At 43.7% G+C, this 23,145-nt stretch overlaps 1 protein-coding gene across 7 annotated transcripts; it reads left to right on the forward strand.

Moving 5' to 3' along the window:
- Nucleotides 1-271: 271 nt before the first annotated feature.
- PPM1G (protein phosphatase, Mg2+/Mn2+ dependent 1G) lies at nt 272-23,024 on the forward strand. 7 transcript variants are annotated; one of them, XM_085019859.1, is made up of 13 exons: nt 494-772; nt 2,917-3,031; nt 9,058-9,148; nt 17,013-17,111; nt 17,377-17,446; nt 18,186-18,271; nt 18,614-18,746; nt 19,382-19,797; nt 20,370-20,507; nt 20,844-21,078; nt 21,584-21,713; nt 22,001-22,103; nt 22,413-23,024. In XM_085019859.1, exons 5-13 carry the CDS (start codon nt 17,419-17,421, stop codon nt 22,617-22,619), a joined length of 1,476 nt encoding a protein of 491 aa, XP_084875985.1. In that variant the 5' UTR covers nt 494-772; nt 2,917-3,031; nt 9,058-9,148; nt 17,013-17,111; nt 17,377-17,418; the 3' UTR covers nt 22,620-23,024. The 7 variants fall into 7 exon arrangements, with proteins under 7 accessions (XP_084875984.1, XP_005655311.1, XP_084875985.1 ...); XM_085019861.1 differs by lacking the exon at nt 494-772 and adding an exon at nt 849-1,049; XM_085019863.1 differs by lacking the exon at nt 9,058-9,148.
- Nucleotides 23,025-23,145: the final 121 nt, after the last annotated feature.

Genomic DNA, 23,145 nt, shown 5'->3' on the forward strand with positions numbered 1-23,145 from the left:
AAAGAGCTTAGGCAAAACGCGAGGCCAGGAGAAGAGGCGGGGGACAGGGTGGCAGAGCTGGAGGCAACGCGCAGCCCACGGGGACGCCCCAAGCAGGCCGCGGCCGTTGGTGGGCGTGGCCGCGCCAGTCTCGCGGGAGCGGCGGTTGGGCGGGCCGTTGTCCCCGCGGGCGGGGCGAGTTGCTAAGGAAATGACTACCCGCGGCGCGGCGCCGTGCCGCGCCGCGCCGGCCGGGCGGGGTCTGAAGCGGTGCCGTTTCCGTTTCCGCTCCCTCTCTGCTCCCGTCCCGTTACCGCCTCCTGGCCCGCCTCGCGCCTTTCACCGGCACCTTGCGTCGGCCGCGCAGTCTAGCCCGCTCCTGCCACGCGCGCCCCCGGGGCTCCGGCTCCGGCACGGGTCGCGCCCCACTCGCCTTCCCCTGAGGTCGCCGGTCAGCCGCCGCCATGGGTGCCTACCTCTCCCAGCCCAACACGGTGAAGTGCTCTGGGGACGGGGTCGGCGCCTCGCGCCTGCCGCTGCCCTACGGCTTCTCCGCCATGCAAGGCTGGCGCGTCTCCATGGAGGTGAGGCGGGAGGGGCCCATAGGCTGGCGACTGCAGGGCGGGAACCCGACGGAGAAAGGGAGCGGGGGGATGGGGTCATCCTCGGGGAAGGGTCCGAATCGAGAGCCTGCGACCGGAGCAGCAATCTGGGGGGCGACAGCGAGAGCGGGGCCGAGGCAGCGAGAGAGCTGCCGGTGCTAGGGAACCGTGTGCCGGTGGCCACCTTGGCGGTGAGGGCTCGGCCATGTGGGGAGAGGCACCTTCCGCCCACTGACCGACGTCCCCGTGCCTTCGCGCCATCCTCTCGTGCTAACCCAGCCTTCCAGGCTCGCAAACGGTGTGAGGTTTAGTGTGGGAGTGAAGATGAAAAGGGACTATCCATTGATTTTGCTAGGGAGAGGGGGATAGATGTGAATGAGTGTACTTAAAAAAAAAAAAAAAAAAAAAAAAAAGAAGTGATGTGAGAGGGTTCTTTGGACGAGGAGTTTGACAGTGAAAGGAAGCCGGGTAAATGGTCTGTTTCAAATTCTTAATACCTAGTTGCCTGGCCCTGGGCACCACAAATTAATTTCGGAGGTTTGACTTGACTTGCAAGAATTGTCTCTTGTATGTTTCAGGGCCTTTCGTGGCCTTTGGAAAACTTGAATTGTGTCCATCACGATAATTTCTTTTTTTATAATGCTTGATTTTCTTTTTTTCCTCACTCGGGGTTTCTCTAAAACTTGGTACTTGTCTTTTGCCTGTGCTTGTTGTAGTTTATAGTTTCCTTGATTTTCAACAATTTCATCAACTTTTTGTCTTAACGTACAGAGAACTCTTTTTCTTTCATAGAAAATTTTGCTATGGAAAAATTCTGGAGAAAAAGGCATAGTATTGGGCAACTGTATGGGAAACTGCAAAGGAGAATGGAGAAAACTATGGTAGGAAGGGAAGGGGGAAAGACGTGTGACATGTTTTTGTGAAGAGTACCGAGAGATCTAGGCAGAGGAGCCAGGGAAATGCTCATAATTCTGTCTGGGATTGAGGGTTGATCCATTTACTAGGTGGGCTTCAGGTAGCAGCAAATACTGTCTCCCTTGGGAATTTCTTCAAATCCCTCACTCCTCCCTGTGGTTAGCTCTGGAATGACAGTGTAAACTTGAATGGTTTGTTCTCAAAGTGAAATTTTGAACCCACAGGAGACATTATCATTAGGTGTAAAATTTCCGGAATGGAGAGGATCCTATAGTTATCTCACTAAGATTGGCTCCCACCCTTTACTGCTCAGAAATTGAGGCTGGGAGAGATTAGGATACTTGTGCCTTGTAGGAAAGATCTGTAGGATGGAAATGGTTCAAGACTCTTGCTGCACTGCACTGTTCTCTGTGTCAGGCTGAGGTAAAGCCTTCACTTTTGACTGTGGTGCACAGTATTGAGCTTACTGAGTACTTGGTAAATGTAATTGTCTGACTTGTAGGAATATCTGGGTGAAGCTTCCAAAGGAAAGCCTTAATTTAAGGCTGGGGTTGGGATTAGCTGGTAATTTGGAGTTCTGTTTCTATGACATTTTCTGTTAATTTGGTAAGATTTGAGGTGACTGTCTCATCTCATAATAAAGCTTTTCTTTCAGGTTTCTTCTTCAGTATTTTCGACTCTCCTCTCTGCTGTGGCTTTTCCATTTCTTTGGTACTCTTTCTAGTTTTCTTTATAAATTGAGTTGCTTGGATATTCAGTTTTCCAAATTGTTTGCCCAGTGATTCTGTACTGTTTGCTTCTTCTCTGCAGGGCATTTCCCTTTATTTTTGGTTCCTCCTCTAGTAATTAGAACATGACTTTTCATCAGAGGCAGTTTAGTTTGTAGAGATCTTACTAGACTATTCCTTAGATTCTAATCCTCCTCCTGGGAGATAACCACTTAGGGTTTCAAAATCTTATTATGCAGTATTTGATTTTACTTTTGTTTAAATAGTTAAATATATCTAATAAAATACACTCCAAGTCCTGTATGGGATCCTGTTCTGCTGCAATGATACTTTCGCTTCTGGCTTTATTTCCTCTCTCCCTTAAGTATAACAGTTTCTTTGCTATGGCAAGAAAATAACTTGGACTTCTAGCCTCTTGAGTGAATCTTAATCTTTTTGGAAAGTGTACTCCTGTTCCTCTTAACCTTTAGGACTTAAAATTCCACTTATTTATTAATTCTATTGACCTTAATTTGCTTGGTCCTAATGATTTAGTTGAGCTACGTTTATCACACCAATGCACATTATAAAGGTTGCTAAAAGCCTGACTGATGCATAGATTCAGGCTAAGAGAGTACTATTTTATCCTTTCTCTTGAGGCAAGGATGGCAACTATCAATAGCTGGCATTTTATACTTTCTGCCTCTCTCTAGCCCCTCTTGCTGTGGAACCAGGGTGTTTTGAGGAGGGGTAATCAAAATACCACAGTTGATGTTCCCTTCCCTTCTTCCTTCTCCATGGTTTGGAGTGATCCTCAAGCTGGTTGAGGTATGTATTTTGGGAGTTAACAGGTAGGTTGTGGAAGGGTGCCTGAGAAATATATTTGGAAAGGCTCTGAGTTTTTGGTGGCTAATGAGAAGTCCAATTTGAAAACACTTTTTTTAGTTGATGTAGTCTTAAAGAGACTAGGGTACTTTTAGTTTTTGGTTATGAGGTTCTCTGGAAGTTACAGAATTGCTCCCTATGGGAAATTAGGAATTTTATATATATAATATTTTCCCCTTTTTTAAAGGGCAGCATTAATACCTAGAGTATAATTTAGAGTAGGTTAGCTCTTAATTGCCGTATAGAAGCTGGCTAATTAATGGTCATAGAGGATCATCTAGAATTGAATATAGATAATGTTGAGCAGAAAGTTCTTAAGATACATGCGTGATAGTTTCAATCATTATATTAATAGGAGAAATATAAAATGAGATACCACAAGCATGCTTTTGGATTCCACTTGAGAGAAGACATCTGAGGCTGAAGAGTATTTGTCTCTTCCCCAGATTAGTGTCTCATTTCTGTACCTTAAAGCACTTTTTACTTATTGAACCCGATCAGAATTCCTTTGTCTAGGATGCAGTTAAGTAACTTTCATAAAAGGGCTTTTTTTTTCTTTCATTTGATTAGCATGCAGTACCTAATCTTCACAATTCAAATATAGTATGAAATGATATCAAGTCTATGTCCATGAATATGGAGGAAATTGTTTTCTACTATACTATTCCTTTATAAGTTTTCAAGCAACTAGATGTTATAATCAGAGCTTATTTTTCAGTGTATCAAGAGTATTTTACATAAATTATTTATTGACCAGTCCCCAAGCAGTTGTTGATATTGCTTCCCAACCTTTGAACCTCTGTTGGGTTTTCATCTTAGAGTTGTACTTGGAGAGGTAAGATAAGGGCTTGAATTTGAGTATAGGAGTTTGACATACCTGGTTAGTAGTTCTTGCCATTGTTAGCTGCCATTAAAAGTGTGCTGTGTGGAAGCACAGATCTTTAGAATTGAACTTAAGGCATACTTTAAAACATATATATAGGTCCCTTTTTAAACAGCTTTGTTGAGGTATACTTCAGGTACCATATCCATTTAAAGTGTACATTTCATTAGTTAATGTATTCACAGAATTGTGTAGCCATGACCACTAATGGTTTAGAATATTTTCATCACCCCCAAAAGAAACCTTGTAACCATTACCAGTCACTCCCTATGTCTCCTCCTATAACCCCAGCAACCACTAATTTACATGTCCTATGGATTTGTCTGTTCGGAACATTGGATATAAATATATCACCTTTTTTCTCTTGCTTTTGCTAAACATAATGTTTTTAAAGTTCATCCGTGTTGTGTCATGAATCAGTCATTACCCCATTCCTTTTTATGCCTGAATAATATTCTATTGTGTGCACGTTTCCTTTATCCACTCATCAGTTGCTGTTTGGATTTTCACATTTTGATCATTATGAATAAGGATGCTATAAACATTCATGTTCAAGTTTTTCAAGTTTAAAAGCCTGTTATTTTCCCTCTTTGAAATAAGTTTTTGTTTCTCTTGAGTGTATACCTAGGAGTAGCCTAGGAGTAGAATTGCTGGGTCATATAGCAACTCCATGTTTAACATTTGAGGAATTGCTTAACTATTTTTTAAAGTAGTTGTGCAATTTTACATTTCTACCATCAATATATGAGGGTGTCATTTTCTCTACATCCTACCTACACCTGTTATCTCTTTTTTTCCCCCCAGTTATAGCCATTCTGGTGGGTGTGAAATAATGTTTCATTGTGGTTTTGATGGTATTTCCATGATGGCTAATGATGTTTGAGCCACTTTCCTTGTGCTTATTGGCCATTTATATATCCTGGGAGAAATGTCTATTCAGATCCTTTGTTCATTTTTATTTGGGCTTTCTCTTTTGTCTTTTTATGGAGATGTAAGAGGGTTTTTTTCCTTTCTTTCTCTTTTTTAATATATACTCTGGATACAAGTCTCTTGTCAGATATGATTTTTTTTTTTGCCTTTTTTTTTCTAGGACTGCATCTGCAGCATATGGAAGTTCCCAGGCTAGGGGTGGAATCGGAGGTACAGCTGCTGGCCTGTGCCACAGCCACAGCACTGCCAGATCTGAGCCGCCTCTGTGACCTACACCACAGCTCACAGCAATGCCAGATCCTTAACCCACTGAGCAAGGCCAGGGATTGAATCCGCATCCTCATGGATACTAGTTGGATTTATTTCCTCTGCGCCCCAATGGGAACTCCCTTAGCAGATATTATGTGCAAATATTTTCTCCCATGCTATGAGGAGCCTCTTTTGCTTTCTTATTGGTGTCCTTTGAAGCAAAAAAAAAAATTTGACTTTGATGAAGTCCAGTTTATCTATTAAGAGTTTTTGTAATGTAATTTTGGCTCTTACATTTAGGTTTGTGATGCATTTTGAGTTAATTTTTGTCTGTTGTGTAAAGAAGGGGTCCAGCTTTTTACTTTTGCTTCTGGATATGTTTGTTCCAGCAGCATTTGTTAAAAGATTGTTCTTTTCCCTCTGAATTATCTTGGCTTCATTGTTTAAGATCAATTGACCATAAATATGAGGGTTTATTTCTGGACTCTTAATTTCATTCCATTGATCTGTGTACCACACTGTCTTGTGGTAAGTTTTGAAGTTGGGAAGTATTAGTCTTCTAGCTTCATTCTTTTTCTTGTTCTTTTCTATGAACTTTAGGATCAGCTTGTCAATCTCTGTACAAAAAGCACCAGGAATTTTGATGGGGATTGTGCTGAATTTGTAGATCAATTGATGAGTGTTGCTATCTTAGCAGTATTAAGTCTATAGGGTTTTTTTGGAGGTGGGGAAGCACCTGTGGCATGCAGAAGTTCTAGGGCCAGGGGTCAAATCCTCGCTTCAACAGTAACCCTCACCACAGCAGTGACAATGGCGGATCCTTAACCTACTGAGACATCAGGGAATTCCAAATCTATAGTTTCCTTGTAATGTCTGTCTGATTTTGGTATCAGGATAATACTAGCTTCATAGAATAAGCTTGAGAAGTGTTACCCTCTCTTCTGTATTTTGGAAGAGTTTGTGGAGAATTACTATTAATTCTTCCTTAAATATTTGGTAAAACTCACAGTGATGCCATCTGAGACTGGGCTTTTCTTTATAGGATGTTTGTATGGTAAAGTACACATAACATAAAATTTACCATCTTAATCATTGAAAACGTACCGTTCAGTAGTATTAAGTACATTCACATTGTTGAGCAGCCAGTCTCCAGAATTCTTTTTTATCTTGCAAAACTGAAACTACCCATTCAACAACTCCGCATTCCCCCGCCTCTGTGAATTTGACTGCTCTAAGTACCTCATGTAGACAGATTTGTCTTTGAGACTGGCTTATTTCACTTAGCATAATGTCCTCAAAGTTCTTCCATGTTGTAGCATGTGTCAGAATTTCCTTTTTAAGGCTAAATAATGCTCCATTGTACATAGATACTGTATTTTGTTTATACATTCATCTGTTGAACACTTGGGTTGTTTCTACTTTTTGGCAGTTGTGAATAAAGCTGCCCTGAACATGGGTGTATAATTAACTCTGTGAGGAGTTCTCGCTGTAGCACAGGTTAAGAATCCAACTAGTATCCATGAGGATGTGGTTTTAGGATCGAGTGTTGCCACAAGCTGGTAGGCTGGCAGCTGAGCTCTGATATGGCCCCTAGCCTGGGAACTTCTATATGCTGTAGTGTGGCCCTAATAAGGGGAAAGAAAAAAACCTCTTTGAAACCCTGCTGGGAAGTTTAAGATCAAGGTGTCTGGAGAGGGCCTACTTCCTGGTTCATAGATGGCTGTGTTCCAGCTATGTCCTCACAGTCAAAGGAGCTCTCTGGGGTCTCTTAATAAGGGCACTTATCTCATTTATGAGGGCTCTTTCTTCAAAACTTAATTACCTGCCAAAGGCCCCACCTCCAGATACTATCACACTGGGGATGAAGTTTCAACATACGAATTTTAGGGTGACACAAAACATTCAGTGTATGTAAGTCCCTTCCCAGCTGTCTTCTTTTTTTTTTTTTTCCTTTTTAGGGCTGCACCCACTCATATGGAACTTCCCAGGCCAGGGGTCAAATCAGAACTGCAGTGCTCAGCCTGTGCCACAGCCATAGAAACGCCAGAGCTGAGCTGCAACACTGGATCCTTAACCCACTGAGCTGGGTGAGGGATTGAACCCACATCCTCATGAACACTAGTTGGGTTCGTTACTGGTGATCTATAACAGGAACTCCCCCACTTTTTTCTTGAATTGAAAGACACAGATGATAAATTTAACTATCATAAATCTAAATGGTTGATCCAGTGACACAGTAGCCTTTGGGATATATTTCTAACCTTAGGAGATTCATATCAGGAAAGGTAACCAGGCCTTTATTAGTAACAGACCCACCCAATTTTTTTGGAAGACAAAAAAATTCTGGAATGGATGGTGGTGATAGTTGTACAACAGTGTGAATTTATGTAATACTACTGAACTGTACACTTAAAAATGGTTAAAATGGTGAGTTTTATGTTATGTTCATTTTATCACAATAAAAATGAAACCAAAAGTTAAAAAGAAATTAATAGACATATTGCTTGTCTGGAAAATCAGAAGAGGCTATGGTATATGGTTTAGTATCATCTCTTCCAGACCATCTCAATGATTATTGTGTTATGATACATCTCTAGGTTTAGGGTAGTAAATAAAGGAATTATCTCTTAAGATATTTGTTCTGAGGCAACTGGGAACTTATCATTATAAGCAAATATGGAAGTTCTGCTATTTACAGAACATAGTGTTAGGCCCCAGAGCTATAAAGAAACTTAAGACAGTCTGTTTTCATGTTCTTTTGGACCTAAGACTCCCATTTTCTCCTATGGAATGTTGGATACCAATATAAGATAGTATATGCTGAGTGCCAAATTATTGGTAGAGGCAGTAAATACTAAAAGAGTTCAGAGGGGGGAGTGATCACAGAGTATTGGTATGATTAAGGAAGATCTCTTGGGAGTTCCCTAGTGGCCTAGCATTGTCACTGCTGTGGTTCAGGTTCAGTCTCTGGCCTGGGAACTTATACATGCCATGGGCATGGGCACAAAGAAAAAAGATCTCTTGAAGGTGGTGACACTAACTTGGTCTTCAGGAAAGAGTATGTATAGGTAACATGGGGAGGAGGAAAGTGGAAGAAGAACAAGTATTAGAAGAAAGGACTGGGGAGTTCCCATTAGAAACGAATCTGACTGGGAACCATGAGGTTTCGGGTTTCAATCCCTGGCCTTGCTTCGTGGGTTAAGGACCTGGCGTTTCCATGGGCTGTGGTGTAGGTTGAAGATGCGGCTTGGATCTGGCGTTGCTGTGGCTGTGGTGTAGGCCGGCAGCTACAGCTCCGACTGGACCCCTAGCCTGGGAACCTCCATATGCCACGGTGCAGCCCTAAAAAGACACAAAAAGACAAAAAAAGAAAAGAAGAAGAAGAAAGGATAGGAGGAAAGACTGAGGCAGGCGTGCTTACTACTTTGCTGGCATAGGGTGGTCATTGTCAGGAGCAGGGGATTTTCTTTTGGGGAATGGCACAAGTTAAAGAGACTAGGTTGTAGAGATGGATAGGAATGAATATATTGAGTGCCTTAAATTGCCAGCAAATTGTATGGCATTAATCTGTTGTAGTAGTGTCCATTGAAGGTCCTAGGAATTAAAGGTTAGGGAGATTAATCTGGCAATTAGGTAGATGTGTGTAGGCTGGATTACAAGGGATAGAAAGTAATGACAAGAGAAGGGTTAAAATATTAAGAGTAAAGTAATCCAGGATCAGAGTTATGAGTTATGAGGGAAAAGTCAGCAGGACTCAGTGATGGACGTTGAAAGACTGCCAGGAAGTCAAGGAGGACTGATATTAGGTGTCGCCTGGGAGAGTTAAGATTTCAATGACAGAAATAAGACATGTAGGGGAGGCTCTAATTTTTTAGAGACTGCTGAATCTCTGTTTACATATGTTAAGTTTGAGGTGGAGAAAAGACATCTTACAGAAACATATAATTGAACTACACTTCTTCAAAGAAGCCAAGAGAATTTTCAAGAAAGTTGACATGGTTTGTACTATTTAATTACATACAATGGTTGGGGAGAATGAAGCCTGCAAAATGGCTATTTGCATTGCTGTGACAGTACTGCCTGCTCTGTGAAGTATGATTTTGAAGAAGGGTTTGAGTTTAAGAGGAAATGTTAATCTAGAAAGAGGAAAAATACTGCTTCTGAGGTAGAAGTGAAGGCAAAGTTAGGAATTTTGAGTTAGAATAGGGAAGGTGAAGTAGATCTTGAAATATGACCTTGATCTTGAGTAAAGTAAGGGGTTAGTTCATCTGCTAAGAATGAGAGGAAAATAGCATTGAGAACTTGAATTGTATGGGAAAGGTTAATGACTGGCTGGGGTTAATATATTTAAGAGTGGGAGTGCCCGTTGTGACACAGTGGGAATGGATCTGACTATGAGGATGTGGGTTTGATCCCTGGCCTTGCTCAGTGGGTTGGGGATCTGACATTGCTGTGAGCTGTGGAGTAGGTCACAGATGCGGCTTGGATGCCAAGTGGCTGTGGCTGTGGTGTAGGCTGACAGCTGTAGCTCCAATTTGATCCCTGGCCTAGAAACTTCCGTATGCCGTGGGTGTGGCCCTTTATTATATATAAAATATATATATTTAAGAGTCAATGCAAAATAGAGGGGGGAACCCAAATGTAAATAGTGACTATAATCAATGTGATTTCCTGACATTTTATGACTAGTGATACTTAGTGGCTCTGATTCAGGGATTAAAAAAAAAAAGCAGTTGGTCAGGTTATGCAAGGTTGGATGAGTTTTTCTAGACTGCTAAGAGACAGTGTTGAAACACTTAGCTCTAGTTCAGAAGGAACAGAAAGACAAGGGTAAAGAAGGTAGAGCAGTTCCTCCTGGATATAGATCCAAAGTGATAGAGATCCAAGGTCTCCCGAGGAAGAGAAGGTAATGTGGTGTAGTTCTAAGAACTGAGACCTCAAACCGTAAGATGAATCTTTATGGTGGGCATTTTCCTCTTTGAGAAAAAGAATATAGAAAACAAATGTAAACCAGGTGCTAAATTTCAGAGCAGAATAAATATATATTACATTCCAGTTATAAAGAATTCTTACGTGTTTTACATCATCCTCACACGATAGTGTTGTGCTGATATAAGTGATGTAGATAGTCTTTTTTTTTTTTTTTTTTTTTGCCTGTACCTGGAGCATGTGGAAGTTCCTAGGCCAGACCTATGCTACAGTAGTGACCTGAGGCGCTACAGTGACAATGCCTATCCTTAACATGCTGAGCTACAAGAGAACTCCAAATGTAGATATTCTTATTCCGTATCATAGAGGGTAAAATTGAGGCACACTAAGAGATAGTTTGGCAGAGATCATGTAGTATATGAAAGTTTGGCAGCTTAAGGATAATTCATAGGTTTATTTTGTTGTCATTATTCAGAATGAAACAATGTAGCTAATTGTACAAAAATAAAAATCTGGAAAAGTAGGAGATAAATCTCATCTTCCACTAAGGGTTTTTTTTGTTTGTTTGTTTGTTTTGGCCATAACCATGGTGTGTAGAAGTTACTGGGCCAGGCGATCTTTCAGACTTCTAACATGTACATACAGATTTTTAAAAAATTTTTTTTGCTTTTTATCACTTAATGTATTTTCTTTTCTTTCTCTCTTTTTTTTCCTTTTCTTTTTATGGCTGCACCCACGGCACACAGAAGTTCCCAGGCTAGGGGTTGAATTGGAACTGCAGCTGCTGGCCTACACCACAGCAACATGGGATTTGAGTCACATCTATGGTCTGTGCCACAGCTTGCAGGCAACGCCCAGATCCTTAACCCACTGAGCAAGGCCAGGGATCAAACCCATATTCTCATGGAGACTATGTTGGGTTCTTAGCCCCCCTGAGCCACAGTGGGAACTCCTTATCATTTAATATATTGTAAACTTATTTCTGAATAAACATATTTATAATTTCTCTAACAGTTGCATATATTCCATTGGAGAGTTGTACTGCTTATAATCTAATCTATTCATGGAAATTTTTTTGTCTTTTTAGGGCCCCACGTGCAGCATATGGAAGTTCCCAGGCTAAGGGTCTAACTGGAGCTATAGCTGCCAGCTTACACAGTTATGGCAACTCAGGATCCGAGCCCACTCTGTGACCTACACCACAGCTCATGGCAATGCCGGATCCTTAACCCACTGAGCAAGGCCAGGAATCGAACCCGTGTCTTCATGGGTCCTAGTGAGGTTTGTTACTGCTGAGCCATGACAGGAACTCTCTATCAGTTTCAGTGGTTATCATTGTTTTTTATTATAAATAATGCTGTAATGAACATTCTTCATATCTTTGTATCCTTGTGTTATTACTCCCCTAAAATAAACTTTTAGAAGTCAAATTACTAGATCAAAAGACATGCACATTAGAAAAAAAATTTTTTTTTTTTTCCCCTCATTTTTCTTTTTTGGCTGCCCCAAGGCCTGTGGAGCACCTGGGCCAGAGATCAGATCTAAATTGCAGCTGCAGCAACATGGGATGCTTAACCCACTGTGCCAGCCAGGGATTGAACTTGTGTCTCAGTGCTCCCAAGACACCGCCGATCTTGTTGCACCACAGCAGGAGCTCCTGCACATTGGAAATTTTGATGCTTATTACCAAATTGTCCTCCAAGAAAACTACTAATTTATATTCCTGTTGGTCAGAATATGAAAATGTGGGAGTTCTCATTGTGGCTCATCAGGCTACGAACCCGACTAGTACCCATGAGGATGCAGGTTCGATCCCTGGTCTGTCATGTAGGTTGCAGACGCAGCCCGGATCCCATGTTGCTACGGCTGTGGCATACATAGGTTGGCAGCTGCTCATCTCTGACTTCCATATGCTGCAAGTGCAGCCCTAGAAAGCAAGGGAAAAAAAAAAAAAGAATATGAGAGTGTGGTTTTGTTTGGTTTTGTTTTCATTTTAATTTCTTTTTTCTTTTTTCTTTTTTTTTTTTTAGGGCCCCACCTTTGGCATATGGAGGTTCCCAGGTTAGGGGTCAAATCAGAGCTGTGGCCACTGGCCTACACCACAGCCACAACAACGCCAGATCTGAGCGGCATCTGTGACCTTCGGGTCACATCTGTGCCAGATTTGAGCCTTGTCTGCTACCTACACCATAGCTCACAACAATGCCAGATCCTTAACCCACTGAGGGAGGCCAGGAATTGAAACTGCATCCTCATGGATTCTAGTCGGGTTCGTTAACCGCTGAGCCACAAAGGGAACTCCCTGAGAATCGGTTTTTATCTTCCCTTTTATTACGGCTGGATACTGTTAATCTTTTCTGTCAGTCTAATTTGCACAAAAGGATAATTCCTTTTTTTTGTCTTTTGTCTTTTCAGGGCCGCACCCGCCACACATGGAAGTTCTCAGGCTAGGGGTCAAATCAGAGCTACAGCTGCCAGCCTACACCACAGCCATAGCAATTCGAGGTCTGAGCCGAGTCTGCAACCTACACCACAGCTCATGACAACGTCAGATCCTTAATCCACTGAGCAAGGCCAGGGATCGAACTTGCATCCTCATGAATCCTAGTCGGGTTCATTAATCACTGAGCCACAACAGGAACTCCCTAATTACTTGTTTTTTCAGTGTCCATTTCTTTGATTACTATTGAGGTTAAATATTTTTTCATATGTTCACTGATGCTAGATCTTCTGCTTCAAAATTACTGATCTAGTTAGGAACAGATAAATCAAAAATATTTTTTGGAGTTCCTGTTGTGGCTCAGTGGTAGTGAACCCAACTAGGATCCATGAGGATGCAGATTCAATCCCTGGCCTTGCTCAGTGCGTTAAGGATCCGGTGTTGCCATGAGCTGTGGTTTAGGTTGCAGAAGCGGCTCGGATCTGGCAGGATCTGGCGTTGCTGTGGCTCTGGTGTAGACCTGTAGACTGGCAGTTGCAGCTTCAATTAGACCCCTAGCCTGGGAACTTCCATATGCCATGGGTGCTGCCCTAAAAAGGAAAAAAAAATTTTCTTTTTTAGAGGAGTTCCCATTGTGTCGCAGCAGAAACAAATCAGACTAGTTTCCATGAGGATGCAGGTACAATCCCTGGCCTTGCTCTTGGGTTGGGGATCTGGTGTTGCTATGAGCTGTGGTGTAGGTCTCAGATGTGACTTCGATGTGGCATTGTTGTGGCTGTGGTGTAGGCTGGCAACTGCAGTTTTGATTCAGCCCCTCTCCTGGGAACCTCCATATGCCATGAGCGCGGCCGTAAAAAGGAAAAAAAATAAAGATTTTTTTTTTTTTTTTTGAATAGCAGAGTGGGTTCAAAATAGATGGTACTGTTGTAATTTAGCGTTGTATTACAGAGAAAGACCAGTTAATTCTTTTATTCCACTGGAAGTTTTGGACAGGAAGACTGCTTCTCTCTCTACCCAAAAAGTAAAATTAGTTCTAGTTCCCTGGTGGCCTGGTGGTTAAGGATTCTCATTGTCACTGCTGTGGCTTGAGTTTGATCCCTGGCCTGGGAACTTCTGCAAGCTGCAGTCAAGACACGACACCCCCCCATTGTGGAATTAGTTGGACCACCAGCCTCTCAAATCTTAGTATATATTGAGTCTTAAAAAATTTTAATTTACTTTTGAAAAAGCTAAACATTCCCTTGGTTCATTCTTACTCCCATCTGTCTGTCTGCACCCTCATGCCCTCCCACAGTTTACTTTTATTAGTCTTCTGTGTATCCTTGTAGTATTAAAGTATGAGAAGACAAATATCTATTCCTATGCTCCCTCTTACACAAAAAGTACTAAATATATCGTTATGCACTTTGCTTGCTTTATGTAACAGAATATCTTGGAGAACTTCCATGGATTTTTTTTTTTTTTTTTTTAAGGAAAGTGAAATTTGTGGAACTCCAGTATTCACTAAAATGATTTTAATTTAATGTTACTTAAGTGTGTATAAACACAGAACTGAATGTAAATTCCATGCCAGCAAACCAAACTACAAAATTAGCAGAATTAAAATCAACATTAATGTGACACAACTGTTTTGCTGAAACTAATTAAGACGCGCACAGCATGACCTAGGTAGTGTCTGCAGAGACGTGGTTTCTTATGGGTGTAGCGTACGGTTACTGTGTTGTGTCCCAAGGATCTCCCACTGCTTTTTTGTCCTCTCAGACCTGTTTGCTTTCTCTTTATTCCATAGCGCTACCATCTTTCTATGTGGAGTATACCACTCTGCTGTATAATTTATTCACTGATTGTGTTTGTTGTCTGTATCCCTCACTAGAATGTAAGAATTTTTTTGTTTAATGAAGTAAGAGTCTTTATTTTGTTCACTAATATGTCCTGACTACCCAGAACATCTCTTCTGTATGAGTTTGGATATAGTTCCCTGTACTACACAATAGGACCTCATTATTTATCCATTCTAAATGTATTTTTTTTTTTTGTCTTTTTGTCTTTTTGCCATTTTCTTGGGCCGCTCCCGTGGCATATGGAGGTTCCCAGGCTAGGGGTCTAATTGGAGCTGTAGATGCCGGTCTACACCAGAGCCACAGCAACATGGGATCCAGGCTGCATCTGTGACCTACACCACAGCTCGCGGCAACACGGGATCCACTGAGTGAGACCAGGAATCGAACCCATAACCTCATGGTTCCTAGTCGGATTCGTTAACCACTGAGCCATGACGGGAACTCCTAAATGTAATATTACTAAGCCCAAATTCCCAGTCCATCCCACTCACTCCTTCCTTCCCCTTGGCAACCACAAGTCTGTTCTTTGTTTCTGTTTTGTACATAGGGTCATGTGCCATTTTTTAGATTCCACATATAAGTGATATCGTATGGTATTTGTCTTTCTCTGACATAGTATGAGAATCTCTAGTGGCATCTGTGTTGCTGCATATGGCAGTATTTCATTCTTTTTTACGGCTGAGTAGTATTCTAATGTGTATGTGTACCACATCTTCTTAATCCATTCATCTGTTGGTGGATATTTAGGTTGGTTCCGTGTCTTGGTTATTGTGAATAGTGCTGTTGTGAACATAAGGGTGCGTGTACCCAAATGAATTCTCAGGCACATTAAAATTTGAAAATCACTGGTAGAGGATGCTGGGGCAAAAGACAGTCATAAAAGACAAGTAGGTGCTAAGATGTTGGTGAGAGGAGAGGAAGGCCCAGTAAGATGAACCCTAGCTTAGAGGGGAGGAAAGTCAGCATGGCTGGTGGTGGAGTGGTTGGAAGATGGAGAGAGAAAGAGATGACCTTTGAGGAGTTCCTGTTGTGGCTCAGCAGAAACAAATCTGACTAGTATCCATGAGGATGCAGGTTCGATTCCTGGCCTCACTCAGTGGGTTAAGGATCTGGCGTTGCCATGAGCTGTGGTGTAGGTTGCAGGCACTGCTTAGGTCTGGCGTTGCTGTGGCTGTGATGTAGGGCAGTGGCTTCGGCTCTGATTTGACCCCTAGCCTGGGAACCTCCTTATGCCTTGGGTGTGGCCCTAAAAAGAAAAAGAAGATGATGATGACCTTTGATGTGTGGTGTTCTCTAGATCCTAGGGATAAGGCTAAGAGGCAGTTGTGATAATCGCTGTAGATAGGCCACCAAAGGCCTTCTGTGGATGCACATTAGCTTCTGGGGCACTTTCTCCTGGAGACAGTCAGAAGTACAAGAGTAGCTCCTTTTCAGTGCTCTCCTTCTCTACTTTAAAATAACTACATTTTATTTTCTAGACTTGTATAATAAAGGCAGAGTCTTATTTTAGGGACAACAGAACTACTACATTCAGATGTCCTGAATATCAATATAATCAGGAAATGTAAAATGTTAACAACTGAAAGACAAAGGAGACCTTTTAAGTTTATACAAGGATAATTAATCAAAGTAAATAGCTAATTATATCCTTTTTGTCTGTAGAGAGTACCTGAAAGGATGCTTGGGTTGTTTTCCAAGATGGGGCAAATTAAGCTGTTGTACCTTTTTTGGTTGGTTTGTCTTGTCTTTTTAGGGCCGTACCCAAGGCATATGGGGGTTCCCAGGCTAGGGGTCCAGTCAGAGCTATGGCTGCTGGCCTACGCCACAGCCACAGCAATTCAGGATCTGAACTGCACCTGCAGCCTACACCACAGCTCACGGCAACACCAGATCCCCAAGCTCCTGAGCGAGGCCAGGGATCAAACCTGTGTCCTCATGTATTCTAGTCAGATTCGTTTCTGGGAACTCCTGCCTGATACCCTTTTGTCTAGATCTGACAGTCTTGGCTCAACTTTGGCTTAGCCTGGCATATTAGTTTGGGGCGGCAGAGTTTCATTATTAGAAGAATTTGTTCAAGCCCAGCCTCCTAAACAAAATGTTGGTGTGGCAGGGCCATTGCAGATTGCTCTTCAGGTGTGCTCTGCCTTCAGAGTTAAATGGTGTCTCCATTCCAGCTAGAGTAAGGAGGTGGGAAGGCTGATTTAATGAGGCATGGTAAATTCCAGTTAACAAGTACTAAGCACAGTGTAGTTTAATAACTATTTGTTGAAAAGATAATCTTTTGTAATTATGTCCTCCACCTAGCCTGGGGGTAATAACTTCTTAAGTGAGTTAAACATTAAGAGAAAAGAGTAATTTGCACTGTGAACCAGCTGTAATGGAAAAAATAAAAATCATTATTTTTTAAAAAAAGAGGAATAATTTGTTTAGATGGTACTTTTGTGGGGTGGTGGCTGTAGTAAGTGGTAGCTTTGCCAATTTCTGGTGTTGTTGCTCAGGCTATCTTAGGATCTCCTAGAAACTTTTCAGGTCAGTAATGCCCTCAGGTCCCTTTTACTATCTTCCCTAACATTTTCTTCCTTGAAGTTCACTGATTCATAGAATGGGTCTGGAAGTGACTTTAAAGATCCTTTATTCTGGTTCTTCCCATAGTTGCCACAAATCCAAAAGGGTCAGGTCTAGAGTTCCAACAGCCAAACATTCTGCCATCTGGACTGACATCTCCTAGGCTGAGGCTGCTAGACTGCAGAGGTAGTGACCTGATTCATCTCTTTCCCTTCTTCCCTCCCTCCTTCCTTTCCTTTTTCCCCTTCCCTCCCTTGCCCCCATCCCTTTCTCCCTTCCCTGTACTGTTCTTACTTTATCATCCCATCTTCCTTTCTTATTTCTAGGCCGTGTAGGTCAGCCAGGGAAGGGTTAGTGAGATTAAAGTGTGAAAGTGATCCTTATGACCTAAGGTGCACAAGGAGGCCTATCCCTTGACCTTGAGAAACACTGATTATGCTCTTTTTCCTAGGATGCTCACAACTGTATTCCTGAGCTGGACAGCGAGACAGCCATGTTTTCTGTCTACGATGGACATGGAGGTAACTTGAGCAGATCATATTGGTAACATTCTAGGACCCCAGTTCCGGGTTCTTTGTTCTTTTACTTTCCAGGGTTCTGGTCCTCAGATATCACTTCCTGCCTGGTGCTGTTTTTCTCTGTTCTGCCATTCCTTCCCAGTAGGATATTGTGTTGGTTCTTAATCTCACCGGACCTTGCTTTAATCCAAGAAGCCTCTTCCTATATTAGCATTTATCTCTTTTTCACTGAAAACTAAGTATGCAAATGAGAAAAGACATGGGATATATTGATACAGCTCTGAGAGAGGTGATGGTGAAGTCCATTTTCTGGCTCAGAACTTAGCAAGGCATTGTCTTCTTTTTTTTGTCTTTTGTCTTTTTAGGGCTGCACCTGCAGCATATGGAGGTTCCCAGGCTAGGGGTCAAATCGGAGCTGCACCTGTCGGCCTATGCCACAGCCGCAGCAACACCAGGTCCGAGCCGCATCTTCGACCTACACCACAGCTCATGGCAACGGCGCATCCTTAACCCACTGATCGAGGCCAGGGATCGAACCCGCAACCTCATAATTCCTAGTCGGATTTGTTTCCGCTGCGCCATGGCGGGAACTCCCAAAGCATTGTCTTTCTAATAGGTTTCATTTGTGCTAAGATAACTCATCTCCTCAACCCTTGGGATTCACCCTAGTGAGGTGTGTTGATATTGTATCCCTTTCTGTGTGTGAGTAGCAGTGCTCTGGGAGACTTTACCTTTTTTCTAGGGGAGGAAGTTGCCTTGTACTGTGCCAAATATCTTCCTGACATCATCAAGGATCAGAAGGCCTACAAAGAAGGCAAGCTACAGAAGGTCTGTCTTCCCACACTATTCATTCTCTACTTCTATAGACTTTCCTTGTTTTCCATTCCCTGGCTTTTCCTTTTCCACTGCCACCTACCTAGCTTCTTTTTACTGTATTTTTTCTTGAAGAATTCTGTACTTAGCATCATGTTAAGGCCTTTTTTAGAGCTGCCTTATTGATTCCCAAGTCTATAAACTGTTTTTCATTTATTTGCCTATGAACGTCTCATAGTGTGGCAGATCACACTCTAATTTGCATCCCCTCCTTGTGCCCAGGATTCTTTATAGGCAATTCATTGTACCATTGTACTTTTTCCTACATTTGCCTTATACTATTTTGCTTATATTCAGGCTTTGGAAGATGCCTTCTTGGCTATCGATGCCAAACTGACCACTGAGGAAGTCATTAAAGAGCTGGCACAGATTGCAGGGCGACCCACTGAGGATGAGGATGAAAAAGAAAAAGTAGCTGATGAAGATGATGGTGAGTGTGGCATCCCTTATTTGGAGGAAATTGGCATTTGAAAGAACTATTCTTTATTTATGAGTTAATTCTAAAAGAAGATGCCTTCCTAGGTCCCGGGAAGTCCTCATGTTAAGGCATCTCCTGTATTGCAGGTGGTTATGAAAAGGAGAGAGATGATTAACTTTTGTTGAGTGCATAGTGTTGCCATTGTAAGCATTTTTGTATACATTATCTTTCGTTATTTGTGATGGGGTCTTTCTGGTTCCTAGTAATGTTTATGTGATCTTTTTTCAAGACTGGAGCTGCTCCTAGCCATAGCAGCCAGTCATTAAGCCTGGGCCCCAGACCTGGACTAGCACTGTAGACTTCCTGGGTCCTCAGCCAGCATGGGGTTTTCAACTGAGCAATGAAAAAACGAGAGTTGATAGGGAACGTATAGTAACTAGTGCGCCTTTGACTAAGAAGAAGGGTGAAAGGCAAAGACCAAGGGTAGTCTCAGGAGGCCAGTGTTATGTGAGGTTTGATAAATGAGCCTTAGGAGTGTGAGGTGGTGGGGTGGTTGGAGGTCATGTTGCAAAGGCTGTGCAGGTAGTAAGGGGCTGAGTCCATGAGGAGTCTGGCAAGGGGGCGCTGATTTAGCCTCTTCCCTGCAGTGGACAACGAGGAGGCTGCACTACTGCATGAAGAGGCTACCATGACTATTGAAGAGCTGCTGACACGCTATGGGCAGAACTGTCACAAGGGTGCTCCCCACAGCAAATCTGGAGCTGGGACAGGCGAGGAAGCAGGGTCCCAGGGCCTCAATGGGGAGGCGGGACCTGAGGACCCATCTAGGGAAACTTCTTCAGAGGAAAATGGCCCCACAGCCAAGGCTCACACAGGCCTTTCCTCCAACTCGGAACGTGGGACTGAGGCAGGCCAAGGGGGTGAGCCTGGCACTCCCACTGGTGAGGCTGGGCCTTCCTGCTCTTCAGCCTCTGACAAGCTGCCTCGAGTTGCTAAGTCCAAGTTCTTTGAGGACAGTGAGGATGAGTCAGATGAGGCGGAGGAGGAAGAGGAAGACAGTGAGGTAAGGGCCCATTGAGGGCAGACAGACATTGAAGTCGTGGAGAGGGCCCTTTTAGTCGCCGTGCACAGCTTTCTACTCTTCCATCTCCTAGTCTGATATCATCCCCCAGCTATAGTCTAAGCTTTTCTTGAATTTATTACCTCCACCAGCACAGGTACCATTAACCCTCTTACCTCTGCCTTTGTTGACGTCATAACAATTAGATCTAGTTTTGGTCTTTCATAGTCTGTCTCCCAAAGAGAGAACAAGAATATAGTGGTTGTTACTTTGGATATTTGGGTGTTTTTTTTTCTGGGAACTTTTTTCTGGTCATCTTACCTGGAAGGCGCTTTTGACTGGTCTTCCCCAGGACTTCCTGCTAGTGACCGCCAAACCTGGTTCAGGACATCAGCTATATCCATCCTAGTCCTCTCTCCCTTCCCCCACATTTTCCCATTATGATCATTCATTTGCATCTTTCAGTGTCTTGAGGATCTCTTTTCAGACAGGGCCTCTTGCTTCTGAGTGTGAGTTGGGTGGAAGGGCAGGGGGATGATCCTGGTCTCAGTAGCCTGGGATCATCCCTCTGGCAGGAATGCAGTGAGGAAGAAGACGGCTACAGCAGTGAAGAGGCAGAGAATGAGGAAGACGAGGATGACACTGAGGAGGCTGAAGAGGATGAGGAAGAAGAAGAGGAGATGATGGTCCCTGGGATGGAAGGCAAAGAGGAGGTATGTGGGGAAGGAGGCCGGTGAATCTGGGAAAGCCAAGAGGCCAGGGTGAATCTTCTGAATTTTATTTTGGGAGAGGGGTTCCCTTCCTCTCTTAGCACTGAAGTCATGGTCATGGGAGGAGGGATTTATTCTGTGAGAGGCGTTAGGTCTTCTGGGTAGAATTATCTCAGAAAAGGGAGGGCCCCACATGCTGTGGTCTCTGGGGAGAATAAATCTCTGCTCCTCCTGTCTGTTAAAGCTCTCTTGGTGGTCCTAGTGAGAGGAGAAAACATATGGGAATGCTTAGAGCTGGGGTCTAGGAGTGCCCATGATGCTTCCTTTCTTCCTTTTAAGCCTGGCTCTGACAGTGGCACAACAGCGGTGGTGGCTCTGATACGAGGGAAGCAGTTGATTGTAGCCAATGCAGGAGACTCCCGCTGTGTGGTGTCTGAGGCTGGCAAAGCTTTAGACATGTCCTATGACCACAAACCAGAGGATGAAGTGGAGCTGGCACGCATCAAGAATGCTGGTGGCAAGGTCACCATGGACGGGCGAGTCAACGGTGGCCTCAACCTCTCCAGAGCCATTGGTAAGGGCCAGGAAATCATGGGAAAGACTTTCTAAGTACTTTTGTATCTACCACCTCTGTCCCTTAAACGTCTCTGTGAAATAGGTAAGATAGCTATATCATTTCTGGATGATGAAAGATAGGTTAAAACTGACCTAAGGTTCAGCAACCCATTGACAGGGCTGAAACCAGAAGAACATTCCACTAGATTATGGAACTTTGTAAAGACGGGAAACAAGGAGTTCCCGCTGTGATGCAGTCAGTCAAGAACCTGACTAGCAGCTCGTGTTGCTGCGGAGGTGTGGGTTCGATCCCTGGCCAGAGCAATGGGTTGAAGGATCCAGCGTTGCTGCAGGTGTGGCTCAATCAGTCCCGCGCCCAGGAACTTCCATATGCCATAAGTGCGGCCATTTAAGAAAAAAAAAGAAGGGCAGGGGGGAATGTCAGGATTTGACTGGCCTCAAACCCAAATCTGTGGGAAGTGCTCAAACTACTACCTCTTCAACCAGCCATTCCTTTACTTCAGGAGACCACTTCTATAAGAGAAACAAGAACTTACCACCTGAGGAACAGATGATTTCGGCCCTCCCTGACATCAAGGTGCTGACTCTCACTGATGATCACGAATTCATGGTCATTGCCTGTGATGGCATCTGGTGAGCACTGGCAAAACACCCTAAAACTCCCTTTTCCGCCCATAGCATTACTTTTGTAGGGCTCTCAGCTGCTTTGTCATCCTAATGGCTATATTCAGCCCCTTTCTCAAGCTGCTCTAGAATTAGAGCCTAGATAGGCAGCTCAGTGTCAAGAGCCCCAAGCCTAAGGCAGAGTTGACAGTGTCTGTGGGTGTTTATGTTGTCCGGGCCACCTGTCACCTCTATTCATATTTGTCTACTCTGCCTTGGTGGGACTAAAGGAGATTGAGTGTTGTTTCTGACCCCAGGAATGTGATGAGCAGCCAGGAAGTTATAGACTTTATTCAGTCCAAGATCAGCCAGCGTGATGAAAATGGGGAGCTTCGGTTATTGTCATCCATCGTGGAAGAGGTAAGTCCCCCGGTAGAGGAGAGGGTGTTTGGTCTGCGTATCCAAGGTTTTCTCTTTAGACCTGAGTTAAGACCAGACTCTACACTAATTACTGACATACTAAACTCTGACTAGAAAGTTCCACTTTCCCTCATTTCCCTGATTTATCTTTAGGCCTCATGGTCTAGCAGGTGGTCTGTTTTGTGATACCTGTTGCCCATTCCCTCCTCCTGCCGTCCCTGTCTCAGCAAGGCCAGCCCTCTTGTCGGACTTTAGGTTCCCAGGAAGGTTTTCAAACGCTGAAGCTGAGCTACCCCATCCCTTTTGTAGCTGCTGGATCAGTGCCTGGCACCAGACACCTCTGGGGACGGTACAGGGTGTGACAACATGACCTGCATCATCATATGCTTCAAGCCCCGAAACACAGCAGAGCTTCAGCCAGAGAGTGGCAAGCGGAAACTGGAGGAGGTGCTCTCTACTGAGGGGGCTGAAGAAAATGGCAACAGTGACAACAAGAAGAAGGCCAAGCGGGACTAGCAGTTGTCCAGACCCCTGCCCACCTAGACTGTTTTCTGAGCCCTCCGGACTGAGACTGAGTTTTGTCTTTTTCCTTTAGCCTTAGCAGTGGTGGTTATGAGGTGTGCAGGGGGAGCTGGGTGGCTCTGCTCAGCCCATTCCAAAGAGGGCTCTCCCTCCACACAGCAGCCTGGGAGCCTCTGCTGTCCTCCCCAGCCTCGTCCTTGCTCCTTGGGGCTCATCGCCGGTTCTCTGCCTGTGCTCGTTGTGTTGGAGGGAAGGACTGGTGGTTCTGGTTTTTACTCTGTGAACTTTATTTAAGGACATTCTTTTTTATTGGCGGCTCCATGGCCCCCAGCCGCTTGCACCCGCTCTCTGTTGTACACTTTCAATCAACACTTTTTCAGACTAAAGGCCAAAACCTAATCGTGCCCGTGGTGTCCTTTTTTCTCCGCTGCCATCCTGTCCGGCCCACCCGCCCAGGGTGCCCCTACTCCCTACTTGACCTCCAGCGGTAGCGTCTACCTACCCTTCCCTGTGTGGGTGC

Source organism: Sus scrofa, chromosome 3 (genome assembly GCF_054392235.1).
Source record: "Sus scrofa isolate SSC_HxYL_T2T_F1_AM1 chromosome 3, Sscrofa_HxYL_maternal_Yorkshire_Landrace_v2.0, whole genome shotgun sequence".
NCBI lineage: Eukaryota > Metazoa > Chordata > Mammalia > Artiodactyla > Suidae > Sus > Sus scrofa.